The sequence below is a fragment of the Aquarana catesbeiana genome, linkage group LG04, assembly GCF_042186555.1.
Source record: "Aquarana catesbeiana isolate 2022-GZ linkage group LG04, ASM4218655v1, whole genome shotgun sequence".
NCBI lineage: Eukaryota > Metazoa > Chordata > Amphibia > Anura > Ranidae > Aquarana > Aquarana catesbeiana.
Window position 1 is genome coordinate 41,765,608 of NC_133327.1, and position 22,048 is coordinate 41,787,655.

Here is a 22,048-nt window from a genome sequence, read left to right on the forward strand (position 1 = left end):
TAGTCCACGGCCCCAAGGTATGATCGGTTCCAGCAACCATCGCCAGCGTCTGTTTTACATGGTGCAGGAATACCTAGGGGCAAGATCAGACTTGGACACCTTTCCCACCGAAAATCCTCTGGGTTACTGGGTCTTGAGGAGGGATCACTGGCCAGAGCTTGCACAGTATGCAATTGAGCTACTGGCCTGTCCTGCATCCAGCGTTCTTTCGAAACGCACATTCAGTGCTGCTGGAGGCTTTGTAACCGATCACAGGGTGCGTCTGTCCACCGACTGACCTTCATAAAAATGAATCAGTCTTGGATCACCACCAGCTACCAAGCACCTGATGCTGATGTAACCGAATAATTTTTTTTGAAATCTCAGATCCCTTCAAAGACTGCCTATGCTGATGCTGAGTGACTATCCTAAGTAATTATCCTCTTCCTCCTCAATGATCACGCTGATAGCTTGTAAGAACATTTTTGGTTCTGGGCGCCGTCACCAGTGCCTAAGGCCCAATTTTTCAGCCCCTGTTTAACAGGGGCGTGTAATTACAATTTTTGATGCAATACTTTGCAGCAGGGCTCATTCCTGTGTTCCAACTAGAGTATCTGTGAGGGGTTGCAGTGTTGTGGCACCAGCACCAGTGCCTAAGGCCCAATTTTTGAGCCCCTGTTCAACAGGGGCATGTAATTACAATTCTTGATCTAATATTTCACAGCAGGGCCCTGTGAGGGCTTACAGTGTTGTGGCCACAACAACACCTAAGGCCCAAATTTCTGCTGAGTATATAGGGCAGGCCCCTACTTTCAAACATCCAACTTACAAACGACTCCTACTTGCAAACGGAAGGAGACAACAGGAAGTGAGATGAAATCTACCCGTAGGAAGGGAAACCCTCTCCTGTAAGAGTTAATATGGGAAAAACATTTCTCCTTTCCACTGATGCTTTATCACCAATCCTTGTTTCACAAAAAAACCCAAATTTTCAAAAAACATTTGTCATTGGGACAAAAAGTGAGGTGAAATCTTCTGAAGAGGGGCACAGACAGCAAAACAAAATGTCACAGGGGTGATAACCCTTCCCTATGTTTTCCAAAAAGCTTAAAAAAGATTTTTTGGCTGGAGCTAAACACGTTAAAAATGTACCCGTTCAAAATTACAAACAGATTCTACTTAACAACAAACCTTGCAGTCCCTGTCTTGTTTGCACCGCCTGTATACTGCTGTTCAGAGTATATAGGGCCTGGTGGCCCCACACCTTTCCTTATTTTAATTTGAGTGCGGGGTTCCCCTTAATATCCATACAAGACCCAAAGGGCCTGATAATGGACTGGGGGGTACCCATGCTGTTTGTCTCACTGATTTTCATCCATATTGCCAGGACCCGACATTACATTAAATCCGCAAGCAGTTTTAAATGACTTTTTTTCCTTTAAAAATTATTTTGTGCAGGGACTGTTCTAAGCACAGAAAACACGCGCCACTTTACAGGCATACTATAGACACCCCCCAGGTACGATATTTAAAGGAATATTTCACTTTTTTTTCACTTTAAGCATCATTAAAATCACTGCTCCCAAAAAAACGGCCGTTTTTAAAAGTTCTTTTTGCATTGATACATGTCCCCTGGGGCAGGACCCGGGTCCCCAAACCCTTTTTAAGACAATACCATGAAAATTAGCCTTTTGATTTGATTTCAAACGTTCGAGTCCCATAGACGTCAATGGGGTTCTAACATTCGTGCAAATTTTCGGTCCGTTCGCAGGTTCTGGTGCGAACCGAACCGGGGGGTGTGCGGTAGATCCCTACTCTGGAGGTAAGGGAGAGGTCATCTGATTATACTGTATCAGCCTAGTCACTAGTGTGTGTAGCTCCATGTGTCTCTGTCTATTAATCGGACAATGTGTGTCCCTGGGGTGGAGGAGGGGCTCTTCACAGTGGCATACCTACAGGGGGCAAGGGGGGCAGTCCGCTCCGGGTGGCAAACATTGGGGGGGTGTCAGGCCAGCTATCAGAGCCAGGACAAGGCAGTGGCGGGTGCAAGAGGTGCTCTCTGCTCTGTAGCTGTGCTGGCTCTCGTTGGTGCGAGTCGGCTGCTCTGTCATTGAGCTTACATCGAGCTCTATACTGCGACCTCTGGCTGCTTCATGTATGTGCGCCCCTCGTGTGTGCTGTACAGTAATGTATTTTCACAGGGACATGTGGAATCAAGACCTGGGACAAGGAAGACCACCTCACAAGCGGGGGCTGTGAGTACAAGGGATGGACAGCTGAGTGTCTACAGGTGTGTGTGTGTGTGTGTGTGGAGGGGGGGGCAGCTGAGTGTGTACAGGTGTGAGGGAGGGGCAGCTGAGTGTGTACAGGTGTGAGGGGGCAGCTGAGTGTGTACAGGTGTGAGGGGGGGCAGCTAAATGTGTAAAGATGTGAGGGGGGGCAGCTGAGTATGTACACGTGTATGTGTGAGGGGGGGCACCCGAGTGTGTACACGTGTGTGTGGGGGGGAGTTAGCTAAGTATTTACAGGTAAGAGGGGGCAGCTGAGTGTGTACACGTGTATGTGTGAGGGGGGACACATGAGTGTGTACACATGTATGTGTGAGGGAGGGGCAGCTGAGTGTGTACAGGTGTGAGGAGGGCAGCTGAGTGTGTACAGGTATTAGCTGTCACCATCCTGGTCTCTGTTACCCACAATTCCCCTGACTAGTCCTTGGTATAGTCTGAGCTGTGACCTGTCATATGGGGGGCTGTATGAAGTCATAGCCCAAATCTCTGCATGGATTATTCTATGAAGTTTCCTCATCTTCTGCCTTTTATTGCAAGTTCTCCATAGTTCTTACAAGTCATGTGACAGCTGTGTGTGGTGGTGTAGGTGTTTTTCTGCATTCAGCCACTCCATGCAGTGCAAGCACGCTTTCAACGCACTGCATTGCATCTGTGTGAATTCTAACAGCACAGCATGTCACTTCCAAACTGCTCATACCTAAGCATTGTACTGCATCACATAATATGTACATACCTGAGAACTCAGCACAGGGATGGTGGGAACCCCTCATAATGGGCACAGCAGGTGTACAGACCCTGGAACTCAGCACAGGGATGGTGGAAACCCCTGATAATGGGCACAGCAGGTGTACAGACCCAGGAACTCAGCACAGGGATGGTGGGAACCCCTCATAATGGGTACAGCAGGTGTACAGACCCAGGAACTTAGCACAGGGATGGTGGGAACCCCTCATAATGGGTACAGCAGGTGTATAGACCTGGGAACTTAGCACAGGGATGGTGGGAACCCATCATAATGGGCACAGCAGGTGTACAGACCCGGGGACTCAGCACAGGGATGGTGGGAACCCCTCACAATGGGCACAGTGAGACTGCAATTGACGAGCACAGTGAGCCTGCATTTGATAGGCAAAGTGAGGCTGCATATGATGTGCATAGTGAGGCTGCAATTGATGGGCACAGTGAGTCTGCTATTGATGGGCACAGTAAGGGTGCATATGATGGGCACAGTGAGGGTGAATATGATGGGCACAGTGAGGGTGCATATGATGGGCACAGTGAGGCTGCAATTTATGGGCATAGTGATGCTGCATTTGATGTGCACAGTGAGACTGCAATTGATGGGCACAGTGAGGGTGCATATGATGGGCACAGTGAGGGTGCATATGATGGGCACAGTGAGGCTGCAATTGATGGGCACAGTGAGGCTGCAATTGATGGGCACAGTGCGGCTGCAATTGATGGGCACAGTGAAGCTGCAATTGATGGGCACAGTGAAGGTGCATATGATGGGCACAGTGATGGTGCATATGATGAGCACAGTGAGGGTGCATAAGATGGGCACAGTGAGGCTGCAATTGATGGGCACAGTGAGGCTGCAATTGATGTTTACTGATTTCAAACAAATTCACTGATTTATGGTACATTTTATTGTATTCTTTAACAATGGACTTTTACATATAAATGTAATTAAGATGTTACACCCCCTTTGGGCTCAATGTTGAGGTAGATCTCAATGCCTTTATAGACAATTCATGAGTATTCTATTCCCTTTTTTGTAAACTTGATGTGAACCTTTGGTGGCTTTACCTTACATTTTAGCTGAGTATATATATTACTTCCTAGTTTAGCTCTAATATGCATTTTTCTATACCCTCATTCTATCCTCTTTTGTTGGGTATTGTGCTTAATTATAATAATTAAGAATTTTTAAGTGTCTTATGACAATTTTACCCTCCTGGTTATTGCTATTCTAGACAAATGATTAATTATTTTTTTATATATTTACTTATTTTGGATGTCCTCTTCTATTTGTCCACTAGATGGCGCAGTGGGATATTTATTCATTTATTTGGCTGGTTTTCTATGAATGCCACATCTGCTATTGTTTTTTAAATATATTTATTTATGCTCCTTTGGGCTTTCATCCTTAGTCCCCTTTTGTAGTGTTTATTAGCTTCCCCGTTTAACATCACTTATTTTCCATATATTCATTATGGTTTTATCTATTTCCTGCTTCCGTTTGGGAGTCTTGGTGCTGCCACTTGAGCTTCATAACGAGGCGTGGTTTTCGTGTGTTATATATAGCGATGAGTCAGTGCGTCGCCCGTTCCCTAGACGACGTCTTTCTAAGACGAAACGTACATCGGATGGTTGACGCGCTGACGTCATCTGTGTCATCTCGTCTTGAACGGGTGTCTGCAGGCCGGCCAGCTGTTTTTTATCCTCGTTTTATGCCTTTATCTACGGCGTTTGTGTAAGTGTAAACCTTGTTTTAATAAAACTTATGTTTAACTGATTTACACTATGGAGATCCTATTTTTTATTCCTCTGGGTCCTCCTTGCTGATTATCCCCATCCACTGGATGGAGCCTTCCTGCCTTTCTCCCTCCCACGGTGAGGTTGGATCAGGACACCTCCATCGAACGGACATCTTTTCTCATTACAAGCTGATGTGTAGCTTGCCTCTGGTAAGCGTGTATTGCTTCTGGTGGTGGATTTTTTCACTTGGTGCCATCTGATGATCTTCATTGCACTTATCATCGGATATCATTTGGGTTCTTTGGGACTCTTTTTTCCCATATTGGGATTCACTACAATTATTTTTCTTTCATAATTATTTTTCTTTCACTTTATTTATCTGACTTTTCAGGACATTATTTGTTTATATTATTGTCAGATATTTGCTTTAAGATATTGGTTGTCATATATATATATATCTCAATGCACATTATTTTATTCATGGTTTAGCGCAGTTCATGTTTTTGTTTTATAATTTGTTTATTTGTGTATGCCTCACAAATTGGGACTGCAGCTCTTGATTTTTTTTTTGGTTTGTGAAGCACGGTAAAAAAAATTTTTGTTTTATATTGTTATTTTGGGTTTATTACTGCAGCATTTCACTTGAGTGATTTAGTTCACTGTTGCTTATAAATTTTTAAATACTTTGTCTGTTTTTTGTCGTTATCCCTATTCCCTATTTCCTATTCCCGTTAACCCTAGGTTTATAAGGATGATGAAGGTGATCTCAGTGGCCTATTTATGAGGCTAAAAAAATCTAACAGTTTCTGAGACACATACTCAATGGCACATAGCATATTTATATACTTATGTAAAAGGTGGGATGGTCCCTAGGAGCCTCAGGTGGGAGGTCAGCCCCCAGAGGGGTGACGTCTTGCTTGAGGAATGGTTCAGTTATTTCAATTACAGCAGGTGTTGACCTCTTAAAATTTCTCATTGGGCGTAAGAGGGCTAAATTTACTAGATTGGATGAAGAGATTAAGATCATTAAGGATAAGCTGAACCCCCTTAAGGAGAGCAATGACTATAAGGAAAGATCTCTCTCCCTTCTCAATCTGCTTGAAAAAGAGGATAGAGATCAAAGAACTAAAAAGAAAAAGAAATATAATAGAGATTTGCTTGACTATCAAGGTGCAGTCGTTTTTGAATGGCAAAAAAAATTACTAGCCGAGCAAACCCCTACCATCACTAACGGTATGGAGGTTGGGTTACCAGGTGCTGTGGTTCCCCTCCCTTCTGGATCACATGTTCTCCCTCCCCCTGCATCGCAGTCTGTTAATTCAAGACAACTCCCTGGTGGCCATAATAGACCCCCTGGGAGACTCAGATCAGGACCACACCAGTCTCCCCATAGGTGGGGTGGTGGAGGTAGGGGAGGGACTTTATCCAATTATCCATGACGTTCCCGTGGGATGGATGGTCCCAACCATGGTGGATGGGGTCGTGGTAATGGTTATGCTAATATTGGACCAATGCAGGCTTGACCCATTGGAAGTAGATCATATGGCCAGTATAACACCTATGATGAGGGTTCTTCATCTCCCTGGGTTTTTGATCTTGGACCTTATCCTGATTATGGTTATGGCCCTGATCATAGGCCCACACAAGGTTATTATGATGGGCAGATACGGGATTTCCAGAATTCCATACCTATAAATGATAGAAGAGGCAACTTTGATTATAATATCAGTACCTCTAATCAGTTTTACCCCCTACACGATCTTGAGGGTCCTTTGACCAATTTTAACAATATGGAGGGTGGTAGTATAGCTGCTTCATCGCACCACATTGGATCTGGTAACCAAGTTGATTTAGGTAACCCAGGTCCATCTGGTTCTAACCACCAGCAATGGGATTTTCACAGGCCAAATCAGGGCACCAAAAGGTCGGTAGACCAAAGAGAGGATCTAGAGAGGGGAGGCGACTGCGATCAAAAAAGGAAAAAACCGTAACCAGCGATGGGATATTTAATCTAAGCTCAGTCATTATAAATGACTCTGAGAAACTCATACTCAATAAAAGGTCTTAAATTTGCACCTCCTCGTAGATTAAATACGTTTCAAACGTACATGGATGTACATAAATTTGTACGTAAGGTCAATATTAAAAAGGTATATGGCTTCAAAGCCCACCCAGGATGTCGGGACCACTTCCAATGAGTTCCGCCACTCTGGACTTTCTAATGCCTCCCTTTTTAACCCCCCCGGGTCTATGGCCCCCTCCCTGAAGGTCTTTAGGGAGTTAGTACTAAGGGATTTGGAACAATTGCCCCTAAAAAGAGTGAAATGCAACAGAGACATGATGTCCGGTCTTAACTCATTATGTGAAAATAAGAACTTAGTAATTAGACCAGCGGACAAAGGGGGGGCATTATTATTTTAGATAGGAAAGATCACCTTGCCGAGATGTCTAGAATATTGGGTGACCGAGATACTTATACTCTTCTTAGGTCCGACCCAAAGGCCCAATATAAGAAAGAATTAGAAGTGTTAATACAGAATGGGTTTGAACAGAGCATTCTGAATAGCAAAGAAAGATTTCACCTAGTACCCAAAGCTCCACGTACCCCGGTGATTTACTATCTGCCGAAAATCCATAAACATCCTACCTGCCCCGCGGGACGCCCTATTGTTAGTGGCATTGATTCCATCACATCCCGGGTGAGCAGGTATATAGATTTTTATTTACAACCACTGGTTACTAAAATGCCCTCACATCTGAAGATTTCTCACCATGTAATTAATTTACTTGCTGATTATACCCCTAACCCAGGGTGGTGGTTAGTAACAGCTGATGTTGCTTCATTATATACGGTAATACCACACAATTTGGGGCTATTTGCGGTGGAATATTTTTTGAGGCGAGACTCTGCACTGTTTGATGAACAAATTTGTTTCATTATGCAATTGCTTCATTTTGTGGCCACCCGGAACTACTTTTGGTTTGGGGGCCAATTTTATAGGCAGGATAGAGGGGTCGCCATGGGGGCTAAATATGCCCCTAGTTTGGTGAACCTCTTTATGGCCCTATGGGAGGAGGATGTCATCTATGCCCACCGGAGGCCTCAGGTGGTGTTATGGGCCAGATACATAGATGACATCCTCCTCCTGTGGAATGGAAGCCGAGAGGACTTGAGTGAGCTGAATACCATTCGGCTCTGCTATGAGGCTAGCCAGACTGAGATCAATTTCTTGGATTTAAGGTTTGGTGTCAAAGATTTTTTTGTAAACTTGATGTGAACCTTTGGTGGCTTTACCTTAAATTTTAGCTGAGTATATATATTACTTCCTAGTTTAGCTCTAATACGCATTTTTCTATACCCTCATTCTATCCTCTTTTGTTGGGTATTGTGCTTAATTATAATAAAGAATTTTTAAGTGTCTTATGACAATTTTTCACTTCTGCTTTTTGCTATTCTAGACAAATGATTAATTATTTTTTAATATACTTATTTTGGATGTCCTCTTCTATGTGTCCACTAGATGGCGCAGTGGGATATCTATTCTAGACAAATGATTAATTAATTTTTTATATATTTGTTTATTTTGGATGTCCTCTTCTATTTGTCCACTAGATGACGCAGTGGGATATTTATTCATTTATTTGGCTGGTTTTCTATGAATGCCACATCTGATATTGTTTTTTAAATATATTTATTTATGCTCCTTTGGGCTTATGCTCCTTTGGGCTTAGTCCCCTTTTGTAGTATTAATAGCTTCCCCGTTTAACATCACTTATTTTCCACATATTCATTATGGTTTTATCTATTTCCTGCTTCCGTTTGGGAGTCTCGGTGCTGCCACTTGAGCTTCATAACGAGGCGTGGTTTTCGTGTGTTATATATAGTGCTGAGTCAGTGCGTCGCCCGTTCCCTAGACAACGTCTTTCTAAGATGAAACGTGCTTCGGATGGTTGACGCGCTGACGTCATCAGTGTCAATTAGTCTTGAACGGGTGTCTGCAGGTGTCTGCGGGTGTCTGCAGGCCGGCCAGCTGTTTTTTATCCTCGTTTTATGCCTTTATCTACGGCGTTTGTGTAAGTGTAAACCTTGTTTTAATAAAACTTATGTTTAACTGATTTACACTATGGAGATCCTATTTTTTATTCTTCTGGGTCCTCCTTGCTGATTATCCCCATCCACTGGACGGAGCCTTCCTGCCTTTCTCCCTCCCATGGTGAGTTTGGATCAGGACGCCTCCATCGAACGGACATCTTTTCTCATTACAAGATGATGTGTAGCTTGCCTCTGGTAAGCGTGTATTGCTTCTGGTGGTGGATTTTTTCACTTGGTGCCATCTGATGATCTTCATTGCACTTATCATCGGATATCATTTGGGTTCTTTGGGACTCTTTTTTCCCCATATTGGGATTCACTACAATTATTTTTCTTTCATAATTATTTTTCTTTCACTTTATCTGACTTTTCAGGACATTATTTGTTTATATTATTGTCAGATATTTGCTTTAAGATATTGGTTGTCATATATATATATCTCAATGCACATTATTTTATTCATGGTTTAGCGCAGTTCATGTTTTTGTTTTATAATTTGTTTATTTGTGTATGCCTCACAAATTGGGACTGCAGCTCTTGATTTTTTTTGGTTTGTGAAGCGCGGTAAATTTTTTTTGGTTTTATATACACACACATAGGCTGGCAGAGCATGCTGTAGATTGTAGTGCAACACACCAGGGAGACCCCAGCAGGCTCCTGTGTTGGTAGAGGGGCTCTGGAGGTGACAACACACTCTCTCCTTCTTCCTGTGATGTAGTTGTCACCATGGCAATGACTGGCCCACCTGTGTGCTGTTTTGTTTTCAATCACTGAGATGTTTGATTAGGAAGGAAGGTGATTGGATGTCCTGAAGAGATGTGGATCCCCTGTGGAGGGTTGCAGCATCCATGGTACATGCTGGCCCTTCCTCCACTATCTAGCTGCTGGCTGTTGGGCTTTCCTGCCCACTCATCTTCTTTGTGAGGCACAGAGCTGCCGGGGATTGGAATGTGAGCGGGGCCACGGCACACACAGGAGGAGGGGGGCAGGAGAAGGAGAAGATAATGCTCTCTCTCTTTCTCTCTCTCTTTCCTCTTCTGTCCGTACGAAGAGGGGGTGGGGCTGTCAGTGCTGGGTCTGAGCAGTTTGAGAAAGAGTGTAATAGATACTCTCTGTTCAAAACTGCAGCCAGCAACCCTGGAGCCGCACTCCAAGCCTTTGGGCCCCCCACAGTGGCAGAACTCCAGGGCCAGGTCACAAGTGCGACTATTGTGACCCTGGTAGTTCCGCCACTGCCACATCATAATCCCCCCTCCACCAAATGATTTGGACCAGTGCACAAAGCAAGGTCCATACAGACATGGATGAGTGAGTTTGATGTGGAGGAACTTGACTGGCCTGCACAGAGTCCTGATCTCAACCCGATAGAACAACTTTGGGGTGAATTAGAGCGGAGACTGTGAGCCAGGCCTTCTCGTGCACATCAGTGCCTGACCTCACAAATGCACTTCTGGAAGAATGGTCAAACATTCCCATAGACACACTCCCAAACCTTGTGGACAGCCTTCCCAGAAGAGTTGAAGCTGTTATAGCTGCAAAGGGTGGGCCAACTCCACATTGAACCCTACGGAATAGGACTGGGATGTCATTAAAGTTCAAGTGCGTTTAAAGGTAGGTGTCCTGATACTTTTGACAATACAATACACATATACATATACACACACACACATATATATATATATATATATATACACACACACACACACACACACACACACATACATATACATATATTTTATATATATATATATATATATATATATATATATATATATATATATATATATATATATATATATATATATAATGTGGTGGTGTGATACCCCACCAGTGTTTGGACGCAGGATTCTCAACCAGGCAGGTTGAGGGGCTCCAGTTTATTTGCTTATTTGGGAGGAAACTGGCTTTTCAGTTTCCTCATTGTTTACTAAAGTCCACTTTGGGACCTGGAGCCCGGGGATTTCGTAGCCATCCGGGTGGGATGAAATCCTCAGTCCTGGGTCCAGGTTTTGAGATCCACCAGCATACTGACTGGTCAGGTGTGTGTGTTGGGCTATTTGTAGACACCACCATGGTTCTGGGCTCCACCCTCCCGAGGAATCCAGGCAAGCAAGGGAGAAGTGTGCATGTCTGCACAGGTCCGTCCGTCCTGTTATAGAGCCGAGAGGGCTGAAGCATAAGTCTGAGTCACTACTGCTAAAGAGAGCCAGGTGGCTTGGTATTTTTTATTTAACTTACATTGTTGCTGTGGAAAGCTAAAACCCCTGTGTGGGGAACTCTTCTGTTATCAGACATTTTCTTTCTTTAATAAAAGTGGGCCTACAAGCCCTTAAAACTGCATATCTGGCATGGACCCAGCTCACTGGTAATCTCTACCCTTAAGCTAAAACAACCCCCGATGTTACAATATATATATTATTATTATACAGTATTTATATAGCGCCAACAGTTTACGTAGCGCTTTACAACTTGAGGGTAAACAGTACAAATACAATACAAATTTGATACAGTAGGAATCAGAGGGCCCTGCTCCTTAGAGCTTACAATCTAAGAGGGAAGGTCAAGAGATACAAGAGGTAATAACTATGGGTGATGTGCTGATTGAGAAGATAAATATACAGTTGTTAGGTGGGGGCCAGATAGGCTTCTCTGAAGAGATGAGTTTTCATATATTACATTTATACTATTTGCAGGCAGAAGAGTATGTTTTTATATGGTTCTAAGCTGGCCAAAGGCAGTGCAAAGGTGTGAACCAGCCAAGATTCAAACCATGTATGGGCAGGCTGAATGTACCCAAGTTGATCAATCTATTAACTTAGATACAACCAGCCTGCCAGATTTTACATGTGATTTTAGCTAGTGGCTGTTATAGCCGCCAGCAATAATCACTGTGTTCTCCTGGCAGAGACGGTTCCCCTGCCCCCCTTCCCCGACAGGAGAACACAATTGCTTCTGCTGTTGCAGGAAAGAAATTTGCTCCGTCTATGGCTAGCCTTGGAGTTAGGACTGAAAAACATTTCTAGCTAGAACTGCAGATAATACAGGGGTGACGGGAAGGGGCTTGGCAGCTTATACAGGGGAGGGTCGCATTGGACACCTTTGCTGCCATTGCGCTATATGCTGGGTGTTCAGTGTGCCCCTGTGACTTTAACCACTTCAGCCCCGGAAGGATTTGTCCCTTCCTGACCAAGCCCTTTTTTTGTGATACAGCACTGCATCGCTTTAACTGACAATTGCGCGGTCATGCAACGTTGTACCCAAACAAAATTGATGTCCTTTTTTTCCCACAAATAGAGCTTTCTTTTGGTGGTATTTTATCACCTCTGCGATTTTTTTTTTTTGTGCTATAAACAAAAAAAGAGCGGTATTTTTTGTGCTATAATAAATATCCCAAAAAATATATAAAGAAACAAATTTCGTTCTCAGTTTAGGCTGATATGTATTCTTCTACATATTTTTGGTAAAAAAAAAAATCGCAATAAGCGTATTTTGATTGAATAAAAGTATATTTTATATATATAATAAAAGTTAAAGCGTCTACAAAATAGGGGATAGATTTATGGCATTTTTATTATTATTATTTTTTTAATTAGTAATGGCGGCGATCTGCAATTTTTATCATGACTGCGACATTGCGGCGGACACACACTTTTGACACTATTTTGGGACCAGTGACATTTATACACAGATCAGTGCTATAAAAATGCACTGCTTACCATGTAAATGTCACTGGAAGGGAAGGGGTTAAACACTAGAGGGCGATCAAGGGGTTAACTGTGTTCCCTCAGCGTGTTCTAACTGTAGGGGGGGTGGGCTCACTAGAACATGACAAAGATCACTGCTCCCGATCACTGGGAGCAGTAGATGAGCACTGATAGGTGGTGCTGATACGCAGTATTGATTGGAACTAATAGGCGACATTGATAAGCACTGATAGGTAACACTTGTAGGTGGAATTGATGAGCACTGATAGGTGGCACTGATGATTTGGGCACTGATTATCAGTGTAAACAATTTACTGACATTCTTGATGGTTAATCGCAGCCCTTTCCTCACACAGACACAGTCCGCTGTGATTGCGCTAGATGCACGTCCAAGGGGACATGTGGGAAGCAGAGTTCTGGGAGGATGTCCATGGTCATCCTCCAAAAAATGGAACCCTAGGGCCCAGATGGAAGGGGGGGGCCCATCATGGTTTCTTGCACCGGGGCCCTGAAGGTTCTAGTTACGCCCCTGCACTGCAGCGTTCACATTACTTTATGTTGGTGTGAGGCATAAATAACGCTGCCTGCAGAATTTGGAAGCCCTTGAGGCTTTGCAATTGCCTCCATTCATATCTATTGAAATGCACCACAACTGCACCTTAAATGTGATTGTTTCACATTGTAGCATTGTAAAAAAAAAAAAAAAACACACAGGGAGTTTGAGAAGTATTGCCTAATGCAACCTGAATGCCTGTACAACACATCCTAAATGCTCATTAATTCTATAGGTGTGTTAATGCTTTTTTAGGCTGCTTTAAAATTTAACTTAAGTGTGAAAGAGCCTTTACTGCTGAGCTGTGACTAATGACTTAATAACAGGAACTCAAATAACATGTATTTTAAGAGGCTGATGTAATCAGTATGAGTATGCCCATGTTCCTGTTTTACCACTTGACCTCTGGAAGATTTACCCCTTCACAACCAGGCCATTTTTTGTGATACGACACTGCGTTACTTTAACTGGCAATTGTCGTGTGACACTGTAACCAAATAAAATTGATGTCCTTTTTTCCCACAAATAGAGCTTTCTTTTGGTGGTATTTGATCACCTCTGTGGTTTTTATTTTTTGTTCTATAAACAAAAAAAAAGAGACAACTGTGAAAAAAACAATATTTTTTTTTTTAGCTATAAAACATATCCAATAAAAAAATTGAAAAAAATCAAATTGCTTCATAGATTTCAGTCAATATGTATTCTGCTACATATTTTGGGTAAAAAAAATCCCAAAAAGCGTACATTGATTGGTTTGCACAAAAGTTATAGCGTCTACAAACTATGGGATATTTTTATTTTATTTACTAGTAATGGCAGAAATCAGTGACTTATAGCAGGACTAACTGCGATATTACGGTGGACAGTCTGACACTAACTGACACTTTTGACATTTTTTAGGAACCAGTGACAGTGATCAGTGCTAAAAATATGCTCTGTCATTGTATGACACTGGCTGGGAAGTGGCGAGAAGCCCCATTCCAGGATGGTCGGACAAGAGTTGGAGGATCCCCCTGTGACCGCTGATCTTGTCTTCAGGTCTCAGACACAAAGGCACACCCGCATCATCCTCAGGGGCCCCTGCAATTGGATTTTGCTGCAACATTCATCTGGGGGTATCTTTATTAATTACTTTATATACCCGGCTATATGTGCACAATTCTACCAGGACTCCTATTGAGCTCTTTGCTGATAATACCTGTTGGTACATTGGTTGTATGTACTGTTATTAATCTCTTCTTATAAAATCTTGTATTATTTCTATACTGGTGTCCACCTACAGTGAGGGAAAAAAGTATTTGATCCCCTGCTGATTTTCTATGTTTTTCCACTGACAAAGAAATGATCAGTCTATATTTTTAATAGTAGGTTTATTTTAACAGTGAGAGACAGAATAACAGCAAAAATATCCAGAAAAACGCATTTCATAATAAGTAATAAAGTGATTTGCATTTCAATCATTGAAAAGTATTTGACTCTTTGGCAAAACATGACTTATGCCCTGTACACACGATCGGAAATTCAGCAAAAGTCCGATGTGAGCTTTTGGTCGGAAATTTCAGACCGTGTGTATGCTCCATCAGACTTTTGCTAGCGGAATTAGCAATAGATTGAGAGCAGGTTCTCTATTTTTCCGACGGAAAAAGTTCCTAGCGGAAATTCCGAACGTCTGTAGCAATTCCGACGCGCAAAATTCCTAAGCATGCTCGAAAACAATTTGACGTATGCTCGGAAGCATTGAACTTCATTTTCTCGGCTCGTCGTAGTGTTGTATGTCACCGCGTTCTTGACGGTCAAAAGTTCAGAGAACTTTTGTGTGACCGTGTGTATGCAAGGCAAGCTTAAGCGGAATTCCGCCGGAAAAACCATCCAAGATTTTTCCAATGGAAATTCCGATCGTGTGTACGGGGCATAACCCTTGTTGGCAATCCCAGAGGTCAGACGTTTCTTGCAGTTGGCCACCAGGTTTGCACACATCTTATTTTTTATAGGGTAAAGTTCTGGAGATTGGCTAGGCCACTCCAGGACATTTATGTGCTTCTTCTTGAGCCACTCCTTTGTTGCCTTGGCCGTGTGTTTTGGGTCATTGTCATGCTGGAATATCCATCCTCGACCCATTTTCAATGCCCTGGCTGAGGAAGGGAGGTTCTCACCCAAGATTCGACAGTGAGAACCTTCAAATGCGGTGATGTTTTCATGTCCCCTTAGCAGAAAAACACCCCCAAAGTATAATGTTTCCACCTCCATGTTTGATGGTGTTCTTGGGGTCATAGGCAGCATTCCTCTACCTCCAAACACGGCGACTTGAGCTGATGCCAAAGAGCTTTTTGGTCTCATCTGACCACAACACTTTCACCCAGTTCTCCTCTGAATCATTCAGATGTTCATTAGCAAACTTAGGATGGGCCTGTACATGTGTTCTCTTGAGCAGGGGGACCTTGCGGGTGCTGCAGGATTTCAGTCCCTCGTGGCGTTATGTGTTACCAATTGTTTTCTTGGGGACTATGGTCCCAGCTGCCTTAAGATCATTGACAAGATTCGCCCGTGTAGTTCTGGGCTAATTTCTCACCGTTCCCATGACCATTGAAACTCCACGAGGAGAGATCTTGCATGGAGCCCCAGACCAAGGGAGATTAACAGTTATTTTGTGTTTCTTCCGTTGGCAAATAATCGCGCCAACTGTTGTCACCTTCTCACCAAGCTGCTTGGCGATGGTCTTGTAGCCCATTCCAGCCTTTTGTAGGTCTACAATCTTGTCCCCGACATCCTTGGACAGCTCTTTGGTCTTGACAATTTTGGAGAGATTGGAATCTGATTGATTGCTTCTGTGGACAGGTGTCTTTTATACAGGTAACAAGCTGAGATTAGGAGCACTCCCTTTAAGAGAGTGCACCTAATCTCAGCTCATTACCTGTATAGAAGACACCTGGGAGCCAGAAATCTTGCTGATTGATAGGGGATCAAATACTTATTTCACTCATTAAAATACAAATCAATTTATAACTTTTACGAAATGCATTTTCCTGGATATTTTTGTTGTTATTCTGTCTCTCACTGTTAAAATAAACCATTAAAATTGTAGACTGATCATTTCTTTGTCAGTGCGCAAACATACAAATCAGCAGGGGAACAAATACTGTTTTCCCTCACTGTATATGCTTATTAGTAATGTTCCTCTGCTCCCAATTACAATTGCAGGCACTAAAGGAAAGAGTGCAGCGCCTTCTGAGTGTAGTATTAAAAACACTTTACTAGGAAACAAAAAAGTGGCAACTTATAAGGATAAGAATGAAAGCACTCATCAGGAGGATGTAAGACACCACTGCAGCTGGCCAGTCACTCCACTCTCCTCCTGCAGTGTGAAGCTGGATAAAACCCATGGCGGTAGTGGTGGTTTCCATCAGGTCTTTGCACCTTTGGCCATGTGAATACTTAGGACTTCACTTATAGTGCATCAGATCACTCCTTCCTTTTGCATTTCTGAATGGAGGCACTGCCAATTTTATTATCAAACCCACTCTTTTACTTATTGAAGGTTCTGGTTCTCTTATTTCATTACAGGTTTAGCACAATATCCTATTTGGGGAGGGCCATTTCTCATACCCCCCTCAAAAGAGGGATACACTTTTTCTCTTGGTATACAGACAGCAAAAAAAAGATAAAAGAAAAAAATACAATACAGGTATTATCCACTACTCGCCCCAAAACTAAAAAAAGGCTTATGATATACTTAATGAATGATAAACGAGACATACCTCCCCCTTCTTCTTCCTAAGTAAAGAATGTACCATCTAAATCTTCAATCTGCAATAGCTGGCTACCCTTTTTGCTATTATGCTAGTGTAGCACCCTCTAGTGTAGAATGCTAGCTGTAAATAGTTAATTTTAGCCTGGCTCAGGGCCAGGCTGGGTTAAATCTGGGTCAGGGTGAGCGCCCAGAAGAATGGGTTGGAGGTTAAGAGGGGCTGCCTGGAGTATTGAGGAAGTGGGCTGGCAGGGGGTGGGCACCTCCTAAATACTCTAATGCCCCGTACACACGGTCGGATTTTCCGACGGAAAATGTGTGATAGGACCTTGTTGTTGGAAATTCCGACCGTGTGTAGGCTTCATCACACATTTTCCATTGGATTTTCCGACACACAAAGTTTGAGAGCAGGATATAAAATTTTCCGACAACAAAATCCGTTGTCGGAAATTCCGATCGTGTGTACACAAATCCGACGGACAAAGTGCCACGCATGCTCAGAATAAATAAAGAGATGAAAGCTATTGGCCACTGCCCCGTTTATAGTCCCGACGTACGTGTTTTAAGTCACTGCGTTCAGAATGATTGGATTTTCCGACAACTTTGTGTGACCGTGTGTATGCAAGACAAGTTTGAGCCAACATCCGTCGGAAAAAATCCATGGATTTTGTTGTCGGAATGTCCGAACAAAGTCCGACCGTGTGTACGGGGCATAAGTCATGCCAGCATGGGGCAGTCAGGTGGAAGCTGGAAATGGAAAGCTGAGGAGGCCGTCAGTGGCCCCTAAGGGTGCCCCCTAGTCTACGGGTATGACCTCAGGCTGGCTGTGCCTAAAGTGGTGGTGCTGGGATCAGTAGCCACAGGGATGTAAGCTGGACATTGTATTTTTCTACACAACCCAAGGGGCCTGGGGTCCCTGCCTGTAAAGGGCTTTTGCTACAATATCTGACTGTTGCCTTTTTGCCAGATCAATTATCAGTATGTTAGCTAGGATTTATGCAAGCAAGTGTGCTGGAGGAAGAGAGAGAGGAGTGTATATAGTCTGTGTATAGGAGAGTTGTCCCTGAAGTCAATTTTCCTATCCAAGTTTTATACCCTCAATAAAATGCAAAAAAACAAGCACTGAACTATTTCTTGTAGATGTGTGCACTGCAGAAAAAAAAATTGTTTTTGTTTCATTAGTTTTTTTTTTGTTTTCTTAGTTTTTTGGGTCATTCGTTAATTCGTAAATTCGAAAATTCGTAAATTAGAAATAACTAACTATTAAATTATAGGTATTGGAATTTCCTTTCAAATTTGGCTGTTAGTGAACGTAACAAATACAAATTTAGCTGAAGTTACAAATTATCTGAAATAACGAATGCCACATCTAAATGAATGGAATGGAACAAATGAATAATAAATAATAATAATAAAAAGTTGTTTTTATTGTTATTAATATTAATTAGTTACGTTTCATTCGTTTGGATGCTGCATTCGTTATTTCGGATAATTTGTAACTTGGGATAAAATCATATTAATTACGTTCACTAACAGCCAAATTTGAAAGGAAATCCCAATACCTATAATTTAATAGTTAGTAATAGTTAAGTTATTATTAGTTAGTTATAATTTCAGATTTTCCAATTTTCGAGTTTTCCAAAAAAAATTGTTAAAACAGGTTTTCATTAATTTGGATATTTGTCTAAATTTGTTAAACTAATTTAGAACTAAACAAATTGCACTTCTAGTTTCTTGAGTCTGGGAGCCTATGAAGATTCGGTGTGCCTGGCTGTGCAGGGTCTGGGATCCCTATTCACCAGTGGCTCCTAAATGGGGTGCACTACGCTAAACATTGAGATTTGCCAATGAGTCACTACATGGTGTTGTCAATGGCTCAAACCACATTATTCTATCTACTGAGATTTTCAGCATTTGAGGTTAGCAGCCAGACTGGCATTAAGAGAAGGATCAGTAAAGCAGAACCGAAGTGTAGCACTACAGGACATAGAACCTGCGTGTATTGATGAGCAAATGTGCAGCTCTTATGTACAGTACATGTATGATTATCACTCATATATTACAATTTAGCAAATTTACAAAGAAGTGTAAAATAATGAAACTGTTAAAATTTAATCTCACCATATCCTTTTAGGAATTTCTGGAAAATAGGTATCTCTGGTCTTTCAGCAAACTCTTCTGCATGAGTGACGAGAGCATCTTTTACCGCCTTATACCCACAAAGTACCACCACCTTCTTTGTGCCTATCTGTATGCTAAATACCGATCCGTACTTTCTGGACAGCTGGAAATAGGAAATTTATAAAAATACATCATTTTTGCTATTAGTTACAATGATCAGATTATGTTTAGTAGGTAAATCCCATGTGCATTCCTGAATAGGGATGAGCTTCGCGTTATGAGCCCTTCGCGCCAAATTCGAGTGGCGCGTCAGGGCACATAATTCACTGCGGCATCACAGTGCATTGCTGGCTGATGATTGGCCAAGCATGCACTATGACCCGCATGCTCGGCCAATCACAGCGCCGTCTGTACAGAGAGCCGTAATTGGCCAAAGCCACGGTGGCTTTGGCCAATTATGGCTCAGGGGGTTTAGTACACGCCCCACACTATTTAAGTCCGCCTGCACATTGGCCCTGTGTAGTGTGTTCCAGCATTGAGAGAGAGATAGAGAGAGAGAGACAGTGTCATTTGATTTAAGTTAGATTAGGCAGGCGAGTCAGTTAGCTGCACTTACAGTGTATTGTGTATATATATACATCCTAGATGTTGTGTGTGTGTGTGTGTGTGTGTGTGTATATATATATATACACTGTATTCCGTTTAGATAGATCCATTCCTGTTCTCTTCCTACTGACAGGCAGGTGTTTTTACAGTATTTACAGCTGAAGAAAATTGGTGGTGTTCTTCTGATCCTATTAGCTACAGTATTTACAGTTAGTGTAGTGTGTCCTCTGCACAGTGTGCACCTAAAGCTACCTGAAGAAAATTGGTGGTGTTCTTCTGATCCTATTAGTACCGCAGGCAGCTGCAGTATTTACAAGTTAATGTAGTGCGTCCTCTGCACAGTGTGCACCTAAAGTTACCTGAAGAAAATTGGTGGTGTTCTTCTGATCCTATTAGTACCGCAGGCAGCTGCAGTATTTATAGTTAGTGTAGTGCGTCCTCTGCACAGTGTGCACCTAAAGCTACCTGAAAACGATTACTGTTGTTCTTCTGATCCTATTAGTACCACAGGCAGCTGCAGTATTTACAAGTTAGTGTAGTGCGTCCTCTGCACAGTGTGCACCTAAAGCTACCTGAAGACAATTGCTGTTGTTCCGATCCTAATAATACCACAGGCAGGCAGCTGCAGTATTTATAAGTTAGTGTACTGTGTCCTCTGCACAGTGTGCACCTAAAGCTACCTGAAGAAAATTAGTGGTGTTCTTCTGATCCTATTAATACCACAGGCAGGCAGCTACAGTATTTACAGTTAGTGTACTGCGTCCTCTGCACAGTGTGCACCTAAAGCTACCTGAAGACAATTGCTGTTGTTCTGCTCCTATTAATACCACAGGCAGGCAGCTACAGTATTTACAGTTAGTGTACTGTGCCCTTTGCACAGTGTGCACCTAAAGCTACCTGAAGACAATTGCTGGTGTTCCCATACTAATAATACTACAGGCAGGCAGTTGATTCTGCTAGCTGCAGTATCAGTGTGTGTATATATATATATATATATATATATATATATATATATATATATATACACATATACATATATACACATATACACATATACATATACACACAACTCAGCTTTGTGCAGCTACATCTCACTGCAGGCAATTAGTATGTCTGGAAGGCCAACAAGGAGAGGCAGACAGTCACAAGCCAATAAAAGAGGGCAAGCAGGCTCTGTGTCTAAAGGCAACAGTGCTGGTTGTGGAGACAGTGCATCCTCATCAGCACGTGGCCATGGGACACGCGTGTCCTTTTTTTTGGCAGCTGGCCGTGTTGAGCCGCAAGATGCCGAAGACTTGGTAGAGTGGATGACCAAGCCGTCCTCATCCTCCTCATCCTCTCTCACCCAGGCTCAGGGTACTTTGTCTGGCAAAGCAGCTGCCAACGCGGCCTCTTCCCTCGGCTCAATGGCATCAGTCATTCCTTCCCTAGCCCCACCATGTCCTCCTGAGGAGTCCCACCGAACTGTTTGACCACAGTGTTGGGTACATGCTCCAGGAGGATGCCCAGCGTTTTGAAGGCCCTGATGATGGTACCCAGCTGGAGGAAGGCAGTAAAGTGAGCCCAGAGAGAGGGGGTGCCCAAGAAGGACAGCAATCTGGCAGTCATGTTCCCCCAGCTGCAGCATACTGCCAGGTTTGCTCCAGTGATGAGGAGGGAAGGGATGATGAGGTCAATGACTCCACGTGGGTGCCTGATAGGAGGGAGGAGGAGGAGGCACATCACCAACGAGGCAGGATGCCCTCCAGGGGCCAGCTTAAGGGCAGCACACTGACTGCATCACACCGCAGAGTTCCGCATGTGCAGGGCGCTGCTGTCTCTGTGCGTTATTCCAAAAGTTCTTTGGTGTGGGCCTGTTTTGAGACGAGTGCATCAGATCTCACCGCTGCTATTTGCAACATATGTCTCAAGCGTATCTCGCGTGGCCAAAACATCACCCGCTTGGGCAACCCATTCTTGACCAGACATATGTCGACCTGCCATGCAGTTTGTTGGCAAGCGTACCTAAAAGACCCACACCAAAGAACAAAGAGGACCTCTCCTTACTCCTCATCAGCTAGGATCTCCAACCCCACTATACCTTCAGTCCTCTCTGAGACCTACACTGAGAGGAATGAAGGTGTAGAATTAGGTGTGTCACAGCCAAGTACTTGGGGGCAATCTGCTATCGGTACACCGACGTCAGATTGTACCAGAAATTTCCCTGCCCCAGCTGCTGCACCTCTGAAAGACGTTCGCTCCCAGCCATCCACATGCCCAGCGGTTGAATGCTAGCTTGGCTAAATTGCTAGCATTTCAACTGCTGCCTTTTCTGTTGGTAGACTCTGCCCCCTTCCTTGAGTTTGTAGAATGTGCAGTTCCTCAGTGGCAGATTCCCAAACGCCACTTTTTGTCATGGAAGGCGATTCCGGCTCTCTACCGGCATGTGGAAGGCAATGTCTTGGCCTCGCTGGACAGGGCGATCAGTGGTAAGGTGCA

The 22,048-nt window shown here is 43.2% G+C and overlaps 1 protein-coding gene and 1 long non-coding RNA gene across 2 annotated transcripts in view; one reads left to right on the forward strand and one right to left on the reverse strand.

Moving 5' to 3' along the window:
- Positions 1 to 22,048, forward strand: part of LOC141139198 (uncharacterized) — a 1,175,459-nt gene that overhangs the window by 831,303 nt on the left and 322,108 nt on the right. The window lies entirely within an intron of this gene.
- Positions 1 to 22,048, reverse strand: part of LOC141139184 (cytochrome P450 2K1-like) — a 92,273-nt gene that overhangs the window by 34,550 nt on the left and 35,675 nt on the right. The window contains exon 3 of the mRNA XM_073625092.1: positions 18,965 to 19,127. Within this exon, the coding sequence (XP_073481193.1) occupies positions 18,965 to 19,127 (163 nt within the window). The remainder of the gene's footprint in view (positions 1 to 18,964; positions 19,128 to 22,048) is intronic.